Source organism: Telopea speciosissima, chromosome 7, assembly GCF_018873765.1.
Source record: "Telopea speciosissima isolate NSW1024214 ecotype Mountain lineage chromosome 7, Tspe_v1, whole genome shotgun sequence".
NCBI classification, from domain to species: domain Eukaryota; kingdom Viridiplantae; phylum Streptophyta; class Magnoliopsida; order Proteales; family Proteaceae; genus Telopea; species Telopea speciosissima.
The window spans coordinates 7532977-7546225 of NC_057922.1; the positions used below are offsets into that span (position 1 = coordinate 7532977).

The 13249-nt window shown below is 41.0% G+C and overlaps 2 protein-coding genes across 2 annotated transcripts; both read left to right on the plus strand.

Annotated features, from left to right (window-relative positions):
• Window positions 1–3420: 3420 nt before the first annotated feature.
• LOC122667495 (2S albumin seed storage protein PINP1-like) lies at window positions 3421–4160 on the plus strand. Its single transcript, XM_043863773.1, has 2 exons — window positions 3421–3515; window positions 3704–4160. Exons 1-2 carry the CDS (start codon window positions 3421–3423, stop codon window positions 4158–4160), a joined length of 552 nt encoding a protein of 183 aa, XP_043719708.1.
• Window positions 4161–12850: 8690 nt separating this feature from the next.
• On the plus strand, window positions 12851–13249 carry LOC122667496 (2S albumin seed storage protein PINP1-like). The gene has a single exon (XM_043863774.1). It carries the CDS (start codon window positions 12851–12853, stop codon window positions 13247–13249), a length of 399 nt encoding a protein of 132 aa, XP_043719709.1.

A 13249-nucleotide genomic window follows, 5' to 3' on the forward strand; every position in this document is an offset into this window, starting at 1 on the left:
TCTGTGCATCTCAGTTTTTAAAGGAATGCCAGGTAGAGGGTAACTTAAAGATAATTGCACCCACTAAGAATGCATCAACAACGAGGATGTTTTCTTGGTTCAATTTTGTTCTCAAGTTCTCAAAGTCTGTTACTTGTGGAAGTATCTCCTTATCTTCTTGAAACTTGAAGTCCATAAACTTGTCAACCAAATGAGTTTTTGATAGGTCCTCCTCCTTTTTGAATTGGGCTTCTAGGTTTTCCCAAATCTCTTTTGCAGACTCATATTTACTATAGGTCTCTGCCAGCCTATCTGACAGGCAGTTCAATAGGTAGTCTTTGCAAAAGTCCTCATCACTTATCCATTGGGCTTCAGTTAGGTCCGTACAATCAGAAAAAGTATTTACTACAGTGTAGAAAATATTAAGGTACTTCAGTCCAAACTGAGTCTTCCTTTTCCAAGAACTGAACTCAGAGCCACTAAAACTTTCCAATTTGATCATCTCAATTGGAACAGCGTGTTTCTCCATATTAAGTGATTTGTTTATATGCCCAAACAAAAGATCAAATAAAAAAAAAATAAATGCTCAAGGAACAGTCACACCTGAGATGGAGAACCCTGGATTTAGATGAAGGAGGAAAAGATCGCGACGGTGCAGCGGTATCGACACTTGTAATGTACACGCTAATGCAGGCTGCTAGCGCGGATGTTGGCTGCTCGCAGATAATGGCCGAACCCAAAAATAAATTTCTGCCAAAAGTTGCTTTTATCCTTTTCTCAAATAAAAAAAAAAGAAGAAAAACCAATCGATGCTCTTTGAAGAAAGCTTTCTGGAAACCACTTCGGCTTTTGAAATTGAATCAAAAGCAAAAGAATCCAAAAGCAAACGTCCTTCTCTGACAAGTTAATGGTTTTTTTTTTTCTTTAATCTATCAAATCAAAACCTTTTAATGAAGAAAGGACAAAAAGCCTTTCAATATCAAATAATGCTTTGGAAACGTAAATACCCTCACAGCCTGGGCATTAATACAAGTAGGATTATATGAGAACATATAAAGGGATATTACATAAATACCCTTACAGAATTTCCCCAATGTGGGGAACATTATGAATACAATAAATCTTTTGTAATTCGCCATTTTCTCCTTCTCCATGTTTTCAATTTCTCTGATGACCTTCTGATCAAGTTTCTCACCGAAACAAATGAATAGCAACAAGCAAAACATGGCATATCGGAAGTGATTTGTAACAGGGACAGGCTCGCCTGATTCCCCTAAAGCAGAGTCGTCATCTGATCTCCCTGCAACATTGTCTACACGAGCTCCACAAGCAGGAGCTACAGCCCCACCCAAAATTTCCCTTGTAATTCTCTGCCTTGCAGAGTCTCAATCAATCCAGGCGCCTTTCATTCCACTCCAGGAATCAATCCAATCACAACCAGATTACCACATTCTTGTTGAAAAGGAAAAAAAATCCATAAAACAATCTTCTTTCTTCAACAGAAAAATGAAGAGGAGCCGATAATGAAAAAACAAAAAAGCGAATGAATCTAAGCCTAGAAAGTCGTCTAAAACGTTTAGTAATCACTCACAACTTTCACGCACACAGAGACAGAGGACAGGAAGACGAGTATGGTCTATGGACTTAGATGGATAGAGCGAGACATGTTTTGGATAGGTGGTTTTCTAGATGAATGGATGGATTGAACTAGCAAAGTGGAATTTCACAGTTGTTGAGACCTGAATTTTGGATTTTGTAGATCAACAATTACTCAACCATGGCCATATCACTATCTCGGTTGTTCTGCATTCCACTTTGCCCCGTGGCATCCAAAACCAACTGCCTCGCTGTTTTTGGTGGTTTGGTTGGGTGCCACATGGACCCAAGAAGAACACGTCATACAGGATAACTAGATCTTTTCGCATCATCGAAGAGAAGGAACAAGATTACTGGTTCTGGTTTCGCCGGAGAAGAAGACTTGCAGGTGTGACGGTGGTGGTGTTCGTCGGAGAAGAAAGAAAGAGAAACGAGGGATGGAAAGGAGTGAGAGAGGAGAGAGAATGTTAAGTTAAGTTAAGTTAGGTTAGGGTTGGGTTGGGTTAAGGGTATTTTGGGGTTTTAAAAATTTTGTACATGCCACAATCCACATCCTCATTTAATGGCATTTTTTAACGGTTAGGGTACAATTGATAGAATCTTGGGAAAGTAGGAGAGGGCATTATCATTATTCAAAACTTGGGGATTGGATTGATATTACGGATACTCAGAGGGGAGGGCGGTGATACGTTCCCTAAAATAATTATTGCTTTCCATGAGTAGTGGTGCCCTCTTCTACTAAGGCCTTCCTAGTTCTACAAAATAGTGCTTAAACAAAGAATAAAAGCTTTCAAAGAACAGGTGATTAAATAGAAGAAAAAGATTTGTACGTGTTCTTTGGACGAACAAATGCACAAATGGGGAGAGTGAGAGTCGAAGAATAGCATTTAAAATTATTTCTAAAGTGTATTGGACGTCTTCTATCATATTTGTATCCGTTTATATTCGGACGGATTTGGATAATATTTTATCGATTTTTGGACGGATTTGGATTCTCCTAAAAAGATACGAACGTGAATCGAATACAAATTTTTGAATATCCGTTGATATCTGTACGTTCAACGTCGCAATATCAAAAAGGTCCCAAACAAACTCCGACTCATAATGCATTATATTCAATGTTTAACTATCAAAATATTACCACAAGAAAACGACTATCGATGTCAGAAAACCCTACTCCAGTTCAAGCAAAAAAGTAAATTCACACACATACATGACCTTGCCTCCCCATGGATAGCTGGGCGCATATGAAAAAAAAAAAATTCCTGAGCATTGTGAGTTTTCTATTCATGGAACCTACGCTTGTAATTCCCATATTTTTTTTGCAAAGAGAAGATTGGTATTTGAAACTTTGTTTTTGTTTTAAATAATTCTTTTTGTAAAAAAGAAATTTATTCATTCAAACCGTAGAACAGATGGGAGGAGAGGAACACATCTCTGTACATTCAATTCGATGATAACAAAATAAGGTTAAAACAACCCCAAATGTGTCTGTAGCAGATCACAAGCTATTTCCTATAAATTAACAACAACCCTTTATGGAGCCATCTGCATGGCACACTACGTGGAAGTAAGTAATATATACCCACCCGTCCTTGTAACAACCATTAATCCACCAAAACCTGACCATCTCAGGATCATAACCCACAACGTGCCCATCGTCTTCCCTCTCCTTTCTTGCCACGCAAACCCTAACCTCTCCTCTAAATATTCCCCCACTAGCTCCACCCAACTCATAGCGAAGAAATACAGTTTTTACTTACTTAGCAGAAAGAAGTTAGCTGGCAAAGAAGAAGAATGGGTAGGGTTGCAATCATAGGTGTTCTTCTGGTGGCCTTAATGGTCATGGCAGAAGCCCAAGTGCTCATCGACACCGAAGAGGATAACCAATCCCAAAGAGGGAGGTGCCGTGAGGAGTTGCGCGGCCAGCGCTTGCGCAGGTTTCCTTCTTTCTCTTCTTTCTTTCATTGCTTCCTCATGAAAATCTCACCTCTGAGTGCAACTTCACTTTTCTTTTTTAAAATTCACCGAAGTCGTACTTATTTCTTATGACACGACTCTAATTTAATTTGGAATTGAAATTTGATTCCGTCGGTTTGGTGTTGTTTTTGTTCTTTTCTACATGAAGTTGCCAGCGATACCTGCAGAGAGGAGGACGTCAAGGAGGACGACAAGGAGGAGGATGGTATATACGCAGCCGTGGTGATCAGTATGAAGACGAGTCACTGGACCAGTGCTGCAGAGAGCTGAAGCGCGTGGACGACCGGTGCAGGTGTCAGGCCATAGAGCGGGCACTTGATGAGGCTCAGAGGGAAGAGGGCCAGCAGGGAAGAAGGTACGACGAGGACGAGAGGCAAGGAAGATACGGAGGTCGGGGCCAGCGCCAGAGCCAGAGGGAAGGAAGATACGAGGGCCGGGGCCAGAGCCACAGCAGAGGAGGAAGGTTCGACGAGTACGGTAGGGGAGGTGACAGGGGCGATGACTCCAGGGACAGGGACCAGATGACTCGAAGGGCTGAGAATCTGCCCAACAGGTGCCGCCTGAATAGACCCCAGCGCTGCGAGATAAGGGGATCTTACAACTGATCCAGCTTTGAAATAAGTTTTCTTTGATCCTTCATGATGAATAATGGAAAGGGTGCACATTACCGTGTGTGTCTTTGTAGTTTGCCGCCTTAAATTAAGTTTTTGAATTTGCCTACTTCTTTTGTTTTTACTCTCTATACTGCGGTTGTTACCATTTTAAAGAGAGAGAGAGAGAGGACTCATTTGGGTCCTTTCTCAGCTGGGTGCGATTTGGGCCAGTTTTTCAACAGAAAGCAGGCCAAACCAGGATTCAGATCGTCTACAGCTTCCATAGTAGCAGCCATCGTCCTGCCCTGTTTTCTGGGTAGGACACATGTAAAGCAATATCTCTAATGGCTACTATTGAATTTTTCAAAATTTCTTTGTTAAATGCGGTTGAGAGCTTAGTTAGTAAATACGCGTATTATACGTGTATCCGATTTTTTGAACATATAATACTCTCGTCCCAATATTTTTCTATATTTTTATAAAAAAACGTATTTTTTAATCGATCGAGTATTATATGTTTTTTTTTTTTTAAAAAAAAATACCCAAAAGATTAGAATTTAAGGAAACGATTTTACTTTCCCTTTTGTCCCTTTTGATTTGCGTTGAACATCCAACTGTCGCAGGCAACAGTAGCCGCCCTCCATCTTCGTTCAACAAAGCGGCACTTAAGTCTTGTACTCTCCTCTTGTTTCTCTGGTCTTTGAATTTTGATGGTGGTAGTGAAACAAATGAATCTGGTGTGATATTGGCGAAAACGGCTTAATCTCTATTCTATTTTATTCTTGTTTTTCTGTCTCTTGTAGCTAATGTGTACAGTGGAGATCCATATCTGGACTCTCCCTCTTGTCTTGTGTTGGTTAATTAGTGGGAACTCATCCCCCTTCACAAGAACACATCTGGTTAAAAATATATGGTTATCTCATTGTAGATAGAAAGAAATGTAATGTTGGAAGAATGATTTAATAATAAGGTAATCAACTTGCTCATCTCATTTTAGACAATCTACATTCATTTCTTGTAGATTATTGATATTTTGGTATGTTAAATGATAATCTTAAAAATGTTATATAGCATATTATATTATTGTGTTTATTTTAGTTCATAAAGTCATGATATTATTTTGTTTATTAGGTGGTGAATGCATGTTATATAATGAATATATGTCCGTTTTTTTAAAAGCATTATTGCCGTCTATGCCGTATTATACCTGTATTAAACGCGTACCGTATTATTACTGTATATGTTTTATGAAACCGGATTTTTGAAAAATATTATTACCGTCTAGTCCGTTTAATTGCCGTACGCATCCGTTCCCTTTCAATTGCCATTCCCGAACTTACTACCTAAGGTTGAGAGGAGCAACCCAAGCTGGACCGGTCAGACAAACCAAACCCGACCTGGCCCAGCTCGGTTTGCACTAACAAAACCAAGCTCATCGTCTTCTTCCTCTGCTCTCTGTGGCTCAGCTTCCTCCCTCTCCGTGAACCTTTTGGAATTTCAAATCGTTTTGATTTTCCCTAACCCTTCCTCTCTCTCTCTCTCATACCAAACCCTCTCCCCTCACCGCTCCTCTCAGCTCTCACGGCGACGGTAGTGTGTGTTCGCAGGTGACGACGAGGGCTACGCCGATGGTACACAACCTACTGCTGCTCTCATCTACTCACCCTGCACCTTCGTCGTTGCATCTTTCGACTCAGGTGAAAAAACAGCCTCAAATCTGCCTGGTAGGATGATCGGATTCTGAAGTTGCAGCAGAGTCGGCGGGTTTGATGGTGGGAGAGAATGAGTTTGAAGATTGTGAGATAAAGGAAATGAGAAAAAAAAAAGAAAAGAAAAGAAAGAAGACATTAGTAGAAGAAGAAGAGCAGCAGTCGTTCATCCATTTTTGTTGTTGACATTCCTTTTCCCCAAAATGGGTGCTCCTCCCTTGTGGACTCCAAGAACTTGATCAGGGATTAATAAATGAATCATATTGGAAAGATGTAGTCCATTTATCAAATTTATATTTACTTGATTGAGTTCTATCGAATTGAAAACTTACAGGTTGCCACCTCGTCAATTCATATCAGAATCCTATTTGCAAATGGTGATGTGCAATTAATACAACCATTTGAAAAATAATAAATGGTTTGAGTTGGCCATATAAAACAAGGAGAATCTCATATTGGACTTTAGATCAAGGAGGAAGGCATAATACCGCCTGCAAGTTGCAGTTAGATTTTAGTAAAACTTTAGCTTCATTGTCAGGAACGCTTAAAATCATACAAACAGAACACTACCAATACAAACAGAGCACTTTAAAACAATTTAATTAGGGAAAGCAAGAATTCAAGCAACATCTCCCAACCTCATAATTATTTTCAAAGCCTAAAACCTATTCACCCACTTATGATTCTTCTTCATAACCTTTCCCAGCCTTAAGAAAAGGTCCCTGAATAACAGATCTCTTTCCAAAGAAATGGCTATATTTACACCAACAACTTTTCAAGCCTTATTTATCATAAATTGCATGCATCCTCAAGAGCTCTTCTGATATACCCAATACGAATCATAATGGCAAAAACAATGGCGATTTAAATATTCAGAAAGAATGAGATGTTGGTGATAACAACATCTCTTAAAATGTTAAAATTGCAATATCTTTCGGTTCTAAAGCATTCTAAAAGAAACTTCTATACCCTACCCTACTGGATACTAAAACTCCAACAAAACTAAACCAACAATAATTCCTTTTGGCATCCCATTGACTGAACCATGTTTTCCTAGATCCCTGCGTCTGATTGATCTTCATCCATCACAAGAACAATCACAAAAACTATTAGTATAAATCTTGGTTTAGTTGAGCCATTAGAAGGAGACAAAAGCATAGACCAAAGAGCGAGGAATATGTTAATAGCACTTGAAATCTTGTGGAGTTCACAAGCAACTGATTTTAAATACATTAAGGTACAAATAAAATATTACAAATTACATAGGAATTTTAACAGGGGAGGGGGGAGCACCCATTTCGGGAAAAAGGAATTTTAACGACAAAAATGGAAGCTGAGACAATGTTGCCGGAATCTCGGAGCCATGGACGACGACTGCTGCACTTCTTCTACTAATCTCTCCTTTCTTTCTTTTTTTTTCTCATTTCCTTTCATCTCACGATCATCAAACCCATTCTCTCCCACCAACAAACCCGCTAGCTCTGCTGCAACTTCAGATTCCAATGATCCTACCAGGCGGATTTGAGGCCGTTTCTTCACCTGAGTGGAAAGATGCAACGACGAAGGTGCAGGGTGAGTAGATGAGAGTAGTAGGAGGTTGTGTACCATCGTTGCCGCCCTCGCCGTCGCCTGCGAACACACACTACCGGAGCCGTGAGAGCTGAGAGGAGCGGTGAGGGGAAGGGTTTGGTAAGAGATAGAGAGAGAGAGAGAGAGAGAGAGGGAGGGTTAGGGCTTATGTTAGAAAATCAAAACGACTTGAAGTTCCAAAGGTTCACGGAGAGGGAGGAAGCAGAGCCACAGAGAGGAGAAGAAGAAGACGATGAGCTGGGTTTTGAAACTCTTAGGGCTTTGTTAGTACAAACCGAACTGGGCCAGGTCAGGTTTGGTTTGTCTGATCGGTCCAGCTTGGGTTGCCTCTCTCAACCGCTTTTAACAAAGAAATTTTGAAAAATTCAAAAGTAATCGTCAGATATATTGCTTTACACGTGTCCTACCCAGAAGGCAGGGAAGGACGATGGCTGCTATTATAGAGACCATCCTAATTCTAGGATGGACTGAGTTGAGCTGGGTTTGGCTATAGGCCTGGTTGATAAGTCAAGGTTACCCTAAGCTCCTAACACATTTAAAATAGTTGATGTCAGTTTTCTCTCCTTAGGTAACCCAACCCCAAACATTCAAATGAGAATCTTAAAAGTAATGACCACACTAATTTATCTTCATTTTTTTTAATTTTCTATTATCTTGCCCGGTCGCCAAGCCCTTGCATCCTCAATGGGGGTATTGAGGGAGCGCACATGAGCATCCAACAGAAGCAGTGGGTGGTCATTTTGTCCTTTTTATGTGGGTATAGGGGAACACTGCACACAGGAGCATCCAACAGAAGGAGTGGGTAGTCATTCCTTTGTATGGACAAGAGAGCACAATGAACCTTCTTTTTATGAAACCTACTTTTGTAATTATGGCATTTGAATACAAAGTTACAGAAGATCAATAGTATAGTAAACATAAACATGTTGTAAAACATCATTAATGAACATAAATGTGTAGACGTATTAAAGAAAGCAAGAAAAATTTCTAGGTTAGTATAAGTGGTCGGGTTAGAAGAATCGTTATCGTCTACGGTTCCCTGACCGGTGCAGTTCCCTAGTGCCTCTCACACGAGGGGGGTGGGACCCACCCGGGGCACCTGACCGAATACTTTGCTCGGGTGGGGTCCACCCTCCTCTTGTGAGAGGCACTAGGGAACCACACCAGTCAGGGAACCTCATAGGAAAAAAATTTGGGTTAGAAGGGACCCAGATCGTCTACGACGTAGCTACCTGTCCTACCTGTGCTGCACAGACATAGGGCCGCAAGCAACAATCGCCTTACCCCGACTCAAGCAAGGTGCTCGGGCAAGGGTAAGGCAGTTTTTACACGCGGCCCTATGTCTACGCAGCATAGACAGGACGGACAGCTCCGCCATAGACGATCCAAATTGGGTTAGAAGGGACAACAATGGTAGTTAAACAGTTTTATAATATTTAGAGTAAATTACATGGACCCATATAGTTTGAAACAATATCAAAACCCCCCCTATTTTTTATTTTACAAAAAAAAACCCTAATGGCTCACGTTGTTAGTAAACTGTTAGTTTTTTAAATGAAAAGATCATTTTACCCTTTTAATTTAATGACTTATTTTTAAGATCATTTTATCCTTTACTACCCTTCTTCTCCAAACGTGAAAACCCCTTCAAGGAGTTGTGGTTTAATTTGTTACACCCAAGAGGGGACTGATAAAAAGGAGTAAATCTTACCTTCGCCGGAGGGTGTTTGGGCCAGGGAACTTTACAAATAAATAAAAGGAGAAAGAGACTAACAAAAAGATGGAGAGGAAAACCCAGTCGTCTTCAACCTTGGATCACAACAGGAGACCAGCGAAAGTCTAATTAGACTGCGGCAAAGAGAACTTCCACATACCAGTTCCAGCCGATTCAAGATTCCAGGCGAAAGAAAATTACTCGATTCTCTACTGATTACGAACCCAATTAGCACTAAACATCAACAACCGAAAGAGAATCAAATCTCTGAAAATAGCTCAGGTGGTAACACAAAAGATAGCGGTGGTTCCAGATTTGGTTGCACAGACGCCTTTTGGATTTCGTTCTGAAATTAGGAGTAGTGAATCGCTTCTAGCAGAGGGAGATCTTCCTCAACTGTCGGCCCAAACTAGAATCAATCGATCGAGTTCTAGCAGCTTTTCTCTCAGCCAACAGCACCACCACTGACAGTAAACCAGAGGTATAGAATAGTTGCAGATTAAATAGATAATAAGGAGAGATGATAAAAGAAATAGATAAAACCTATTGAATACCCACTTCCCTTTCTCTTCTCACATCGTCATTTCAGTCACCGAATCCCCTATCCGATCACCCACCTCGAATGTAGCAGCAAATCCGTAGACGACATCTGAGGAGAAAACCCAATTCGGAGAGAGATTCAAACAATGTGACATTCATGAAAAAGCCAAACTCTGCACTGAATCTCTCCCTTTCCCTCTGTTTTCTTTGAATGTCGTTTCAGTGTTTCATTCTGCGTTTGCTCAGCAAATTGGGTCTTTCAAATTTTATGGTTATTTCACAAAATCTCTGTTATTTTTATCAACGGGAAAGCAAAAAGTGCAATGGAACCAAGGAATGGCTTTTTCTTTTGGAACCAATGGACAAACAAACGTTTGTGAATGAGCACGTTATAATAGAAGGAATGTGATCAGAGCAAAACAGAATTAAACTAGTAGAAGAATAAGTTTGCGTAGCAGTTTGGGGATTTATAGCAGCAGCATCTTCAATTTTCTCTCTTCAATATCATCAGCAGCAGTACCGGCGAGAACCAGCGATGATTTCAAGCAGCAACAGCAGCTCCGGCGATGACTTCTCCCAGCAGCACCACCCGCGTTGATTCTCCTCTGCTTAGTTCACGGGAGAAAAAGGGAAAATTTTGGGGGAGAAGGGTTTGGGTTTATCCTTGTGTCTAGGGTAAAATGATCCATGGAAAAATTTAAAGGTAAAATAGGACTTTTGAAAAATTTAACTTCAATTAACGGTTTACACTTGACGGTAGGGGTTTATTTGTAAGTCGTCCACAAATCCAAGAGCGTGCACATAATTAGTGAAACTAGGGGAAGTGTTTTGATATTGTTTCAAACTACAGGAAGAGTGCTTGTAATTTGCTCTTATTATCAGAAGAGAAAAAAAAACAGTTTTATAAAATAGTAATGATAATGATTAAAACGATCAAGAACCAAAACTTGTATGTTTCAATGTCCAAATTATCACTCTCCAAGGTGCTGCTATTGTTGCTGCGTCAATATTATATGTGGGCTAAGTCATGTCATTTGACATTGTCCTAAGGGCTATAAACACCCCCAATATTGTAGCTAGGTGATATGTGAATTGATCACCAAGCTAGAAATGAAACAACCCTTGACTTCCACGAGTAGTATTGTAATATTCTACTACACCCTTCGAGTTTCACAAAGTTGTGCTCAAAAAAAGAAAAACTTTCAAAGAATAGTTGGTAAAAAAGAAGAAAACGGATGTGTTGGATGAACAAATGCACAAGTGGATAGAAAGAGATAGGAAGAATAACACTTAGAATTTTTTTCTAAAGTATCATCAACATCCTCTATATATAAAGGACAGATGCCCTTGGAAACATCTGTCCAAGGAAGCCCAAAAGACATGTCTCTTAATACTAGAAGACACAGAAAACTAGCCGTTACCGAAGTCAAACTTTTTGAATAAGAGAACGTAATATCGTTAACGTTGACAAGACTTCATTCAACATGGGACAGAGAATATAGCATATGTTAGAAAGGTCCCTAACAAAAACCGATTCAAAATGCATTATATTCAAGGTTTAACAATCAAAATATGACGTCAAGAAAATGTCTATCGATGTCGAAAAAAACCCTTATCTAATGCCAGCAAAAAGAAATCCATATACAAGTAAATTTTGAAAAGCAAAAAAGAAGTATCACACACATACAAGTAGAGCTGCAACAGGGTCGGGTTGGGCCGAGCCTATTAACATCCCAGCCCAACCCTGAGTCCCCTTAGCTGGGCCTAGGCTCGACCTGGCCCTAACTCAGGACCAGAAAAATCCAACCGTGACCCACCCTCAGGATCGGGCCGGGCTGACATTGATTTGCCCTAGCCATGGGGGGGAATGGAGATGCATGGGCTGACCAAGCTGAGAAATGGAGATGTATGGGCTGGCCAAGCTGGGAAAGAGAGATGTATGGGCTGGTTAGGCTAGGAAGAAGAAGAAAAGAAAGAAGAAAGAACAAGAACAAAAACAAAAAATAGAAGAAAAGGTTGGGTTTGGCCGGGCCGGGCTCAGTCGAGGCCTCGTCCCTGGCTCAGGGTCAGAAATTCCTGACCCTAACCCACTATCAGGGTCAAGGTATCTCAACCCAGGCCCTTTTCGGGCTCAGGACGGGTTCGGGCCGTCAGGACCAAACTTGCACCCCTACATACAAGATCTTGCCTCGCCATCACAACTACGTGCACGTGAAGACAAATCCTAGCATAGTGAGACTTCTTCCATGGAAATTACCCATGTAATTAATTCTCATTTCAATATAAAAATCTCACATTATTATTATTTTTTTTCCAATATCCATCACCATACAAATAGCAACAAACATAAAGAATTCATCCATCCACCCCATTCAGTTTGTGGCACAAGTGGGAATTAAACACTTTAGGGAAGCCATCTGCTATCGTACGTAGCAGATCTGAAGCTATTATTTCCTATAAAAATAGAACACCTCTTTATGGAGCCATCTGCATGGCACACCACGTGAAAGTGATAAATACACACCCGTCCTATATATGTATAAATATATGAACCAATGTACCAAAGCCTGACCATCTCAGGATCATAATCACAACGTGCCATCGTCTTCCCTCTCCGTTCTTGCCTCGCAAACCCTAACATCTGCTATAAATATTCCCCCTCTAGCTCCACCCAACTCAAAGCGAAGAAATACAGTAGCATAAGAAAGAAGTTAGCTAGCAAAGAAGAAGAAGAATGGGTAAGGTTGCAATCATAGGTGTTCTTCTGGTGGCCTTAATGGTCATAGCAGAAGCCCAAGTGCTCATCGACACCGAAGAGGATAACCAATCCCAAAGAGGGAGGTGCCGTGCGGAGTTGAGTGGCCATCGCTTCCGCAGGTTTTTTTCTCTTCTTTCTTTCTTTGCTTCTTCATGAAAGTCTCACCTCTTGACTGCAACTGCATTTTTATTTTTTAAAATACACCGAATTCGTGCTTATTTGTTATGACACGATTCTATTTTAATTTCGAATTTTGCAATTTGAGTCCGTTGGTTTGTTTTTTCTTTTTTTTTTTTTTTTTTTTTTTTTTTTTTTTTCTTCCTTCTTTTCTACGTGAAGTTGCCAGCGATACCTGCAGAGAGGAGGACAAGGAGGACGAGGAGGAAGATCGATGCTAAACAGGCGTGGCGATCAGTATGAAGACGAGTCACTGGACCAGTGCTGCAGAGAGCTGAGGCGCGTGGACGACCGGTGCAGGTGTCGGGCAATAGAGAGGGCACTTGATCAGGCGCAGAGGGAACAGGGCCAGCAGGGAGGAAGGTACGACGAGGACGAGAGGCAAGGAAGATATGGAGGTCGGGGCCGGGGCCAGGGCCAGAACCAGATGGAAGAAAGTTACGAGGACGAGAACCAGAGCAGGGGAAGAAGGTACGACGAGTACGGTAGAGGAGGTGAGAGGGGCGATGAGTCGAGAGACAGGGACCAGATGACTCGAAGGGCTGAGAATCTGCCCAACAGGTGCCGCTTGAATAGGCCCCAGCGCTGCGAGATAAGGGGCTTTTACAACTGA

Excerpts from the sequence above, each read along its gene's own strand:
- LOC122667495 (XM_043863773.1), top strand. The coding sequence starts at position 3,421 with ATGGCAGAAGCCCAAGTGCTCATCGACACCGAAGAGGATAACCAATCC. Across the intron at positions 3,516-3,703 it reads CGCGGCCAGCGCTTGCGCAG|TTGCCAGCGATACCTGCAGA; the intron begins GTTTCCTTCTTT and ends TTCTACATGAAG.
- LOC122667496 (XM_043863774.1), top strand. The coding sequence starts at position 12,851 with ATGCTAAACAGGCGTGGCGATCAGTATGAAGACGAGTCACTGGACCAG.